The sequence below is a fragment of the Fulmarus glacialis genome, unplaced genomic scaffold (genome assembly GCF_000690835.1).
Source record: "Fulmarus glacialis isolate BGI_N327 unplaced genomic scaffold, ASM69083v1 C14006425, whole genome shotgun sequence".
In the NCBI taxonomy this organism is placed as follows: Eukaryota; Metazoa; Chordata; class Aves; order Procellariiformes; family Procellariidae; genus Fulmarus; species Fulmarus glacialis.
The window spans coordinates 1-2,575 of NW_009242407.1; the positions used below are offsets into that span (position 1 = coordinate 1).

Consider the following 2,575-nt stretch of genomic DNA (forward strand, 5'->3'; position numbering starts at 1 on the left):
TTCCCCGTTCCCCGCGCTCGGCCACCCAGCTGCAGCGCCCGCCCGCCCGCCGCCCGTCCACAGGGCCCGTAGAGCGGCTGCGGAAGGGAACTGGGGCAGGTCCAATGAAGAACAGCTGTCGACCACGTTCTGGTCTGTGTTAAGTATTCCTTTGAAGGCTAGTTCGTAAATTAGCTATAAATACATGAATTCCACACCATATCCAGATCGATAACAACATAAATGATTTTTGCATAGTTTTTCTTTATTACATAATTCTTTCTCCCCTTCCAGAGTATGACTTCTGGGGACAAAAGCTTCTCAACACTTACGGACTAATGGAATTCCTGGACACATGTTAGTCATGTAATCAAATCATCTTCCAAAAAGTAAGATTGGAAATTAAACTAGCACTGATGAATAGCAGGTGTCTTTTTCTGCAGCTTTACATATTCTCTCAAGATAAAAACCATAATCCTATTCTTTCAACGTGTGAGATAAGATGATGAATCAAACAAAAATATTTTCCATTTCATCAGCAGCCTTTATTTCCATGTAGCTTCTTCACCAGGCTTCAATTCTCTGTGTGGAAAGAAAAAAGTAAGAGGAAAGAGACTAAAATCAGGGTAATTTTTGTAGAATAATTACTAATAAATGTAATTAATTATTCTACAATACCTTAATTTTGAGAGTTATGTATAAATTTAACTTTCCTTGCAATCGTTGTCAGTTAAAAAGTTTTCAATTCTGATAAGCTTTCTCTTTTCTTTCCAAAGCTTCAATGGATTGAGTCCTCCTAACTCCCGCTTATGTAAACGGAAGCACAAAACAGCTGACCTCTGAGGAACTAACAGACTTTTTATGTAATGGGATCCAAAAGGAAAATACAAAAATTCATTACTTTAGTGGGAAGAGAACTAGGTGTGAAAGCAGAGGGGATTTTTGCAATATACTGAAACACCAGCCCAACTTCGCCAGCAACTGCAGCAAGAAAAGTGCTAATGTAACAGTGGGGTGGATTATGTCATAAACTTACTTTCTTACTAATTTCAGAACTAATTTAGGTGACATCAGAGTGGGAAAAAAAAAAATCCACCTGCAAACTGATAATAACATTCCTATTATTAGTCCATGCTATGCAGCATGATTTTTTTTTTTCTGTTGTTTCGTTAACCATATGGTCTAATACAGAATTAGGAAAACTGACACAGATGAGGCAATGCATTAAGTTATGTAAATTATCCCTGAGAAGTCAGCCAGTAAGCCCAAACGGATCAGTGCATATAATCACATCCTTCAGTGAAGACACAGCAGCTGCCAACATAAATGTTGTGTTAATTTTCAAAAACCTGGTTATTAAATGATCACAGCACTTTTTAAATTTAAGACAGTAGTTTGCTATAATCCACTGAAAAGTTGAAAATTAAAATTCAAGCACTGTATTTCCCACTGAAGTTTGAGAGACAAAATAATGGTTTCCACATCCCATGACCAAGAACTTGACAGCTGTTAATGATCCTTTCTTTCATGACTAAGATGGCTCCTAAAGCCTGAACTTTCAGAGGCCATTAGTGACCTAAATCCCTTCATGAATGCTTGCCGAAATTTTTAGGGCTTTCTTCCCTTTAATATTTTGACGGCATCACTGATTTTTTTTTCATACTTAAGACTCTCAAAAAGAACAGAGAAGCACTTTGCAAATTAACAAGATATATATATATTTAAGAGGCATCATAAAGCAGACCTTCTATATAATAAGCTCTTGTTTCTGAAGGCAGACAATTTTTCATCATTCCTTCTGTCCAAATAGCATCCAATCACAAATCCTAAGGGAACAAGGATGTGAACCCAGTGATCACGCACAGCTTGGGCAAAATTCACCATGATTGCTAGAAAGAAAAGCGTAACAGGTTAAGAGTTACAGATAAATCTGCACATGGAAACTGTTGCATACCTTGCACCCCTTAATCTCACTAAGATCCTACAACAGCGTAATAAACATGAGAGCCATCAAACACTTCCTACGAGACACACGCTGTTCTCAAATCCATACACAGGTTTCTTAGAAATAATCCTAACTCTTGGCCCTGGGAAATAGGATTTCATCCTAAAATGGAAGAGAAATAGACCATCTCTTTTAACATATCCCTGGTGAAATAGTTCCGTTTAAATGTTCTAGAGTAATTTACCCATTAAAGTAACTCTAATGATACAGAAGTTTGCTGTTCTGTAAAACATTAAAAATGCATTTATAAGCTAAACTCCTGTAGATGGACGCTTTATTATCTGAAAGGTAAGCTATACATTCAGTGGGGAAAAAAGGACATTTCTAAAATCCAGCGAACCTGTTCCAACTTAACCAAAGCCTTCCAGATTAGCGTCTTGCTGGAAGTTGTAAGAGACACCAAGGAAGTAATACAGTTGCGAGCTCAAAACCACACCAATTACTGAGGACAGACACAAACGACGCCGTTTCCCTCACAGTCGCTGCGGGCCGGCGGCACACCAAGCACCCGAGGCGGTGTGGGGGAGCACGGCGGGAGGCGCTGCCCTCTCCAGGCCGCTCCCTCAGTCGGCCGCGATGGCGGCTCGGGCC

General features: G+C 39.5%; 1 protein-coding gene across 1 annotated transcript; it reads right to left on the minus strand.

Moving 5' to 3' along the window:
- Positions 1-524: 524 nt before the first annotated feature.
- Positions 525-1,863, minus strand: NDUFB1 (NADH dehydrogenase (ubiquinone) 1 beta subcomplex, 1, 7kDa). The gene is made up of 2 exons (XM_009586335.1): positions 1,724-1,863; positions 525-561 (listed from the first exon to the last, which is right to left on the minus strand). Exons 1-2 carry the CDS (start codon positions 1,861-1,863, stop codon positions 525-527), a joined length of 177 nt encoding a protein of 58 aa, XP_009584630.1.
- Positions 1,864-2,575: the final 712 nt, after the last annotated feature.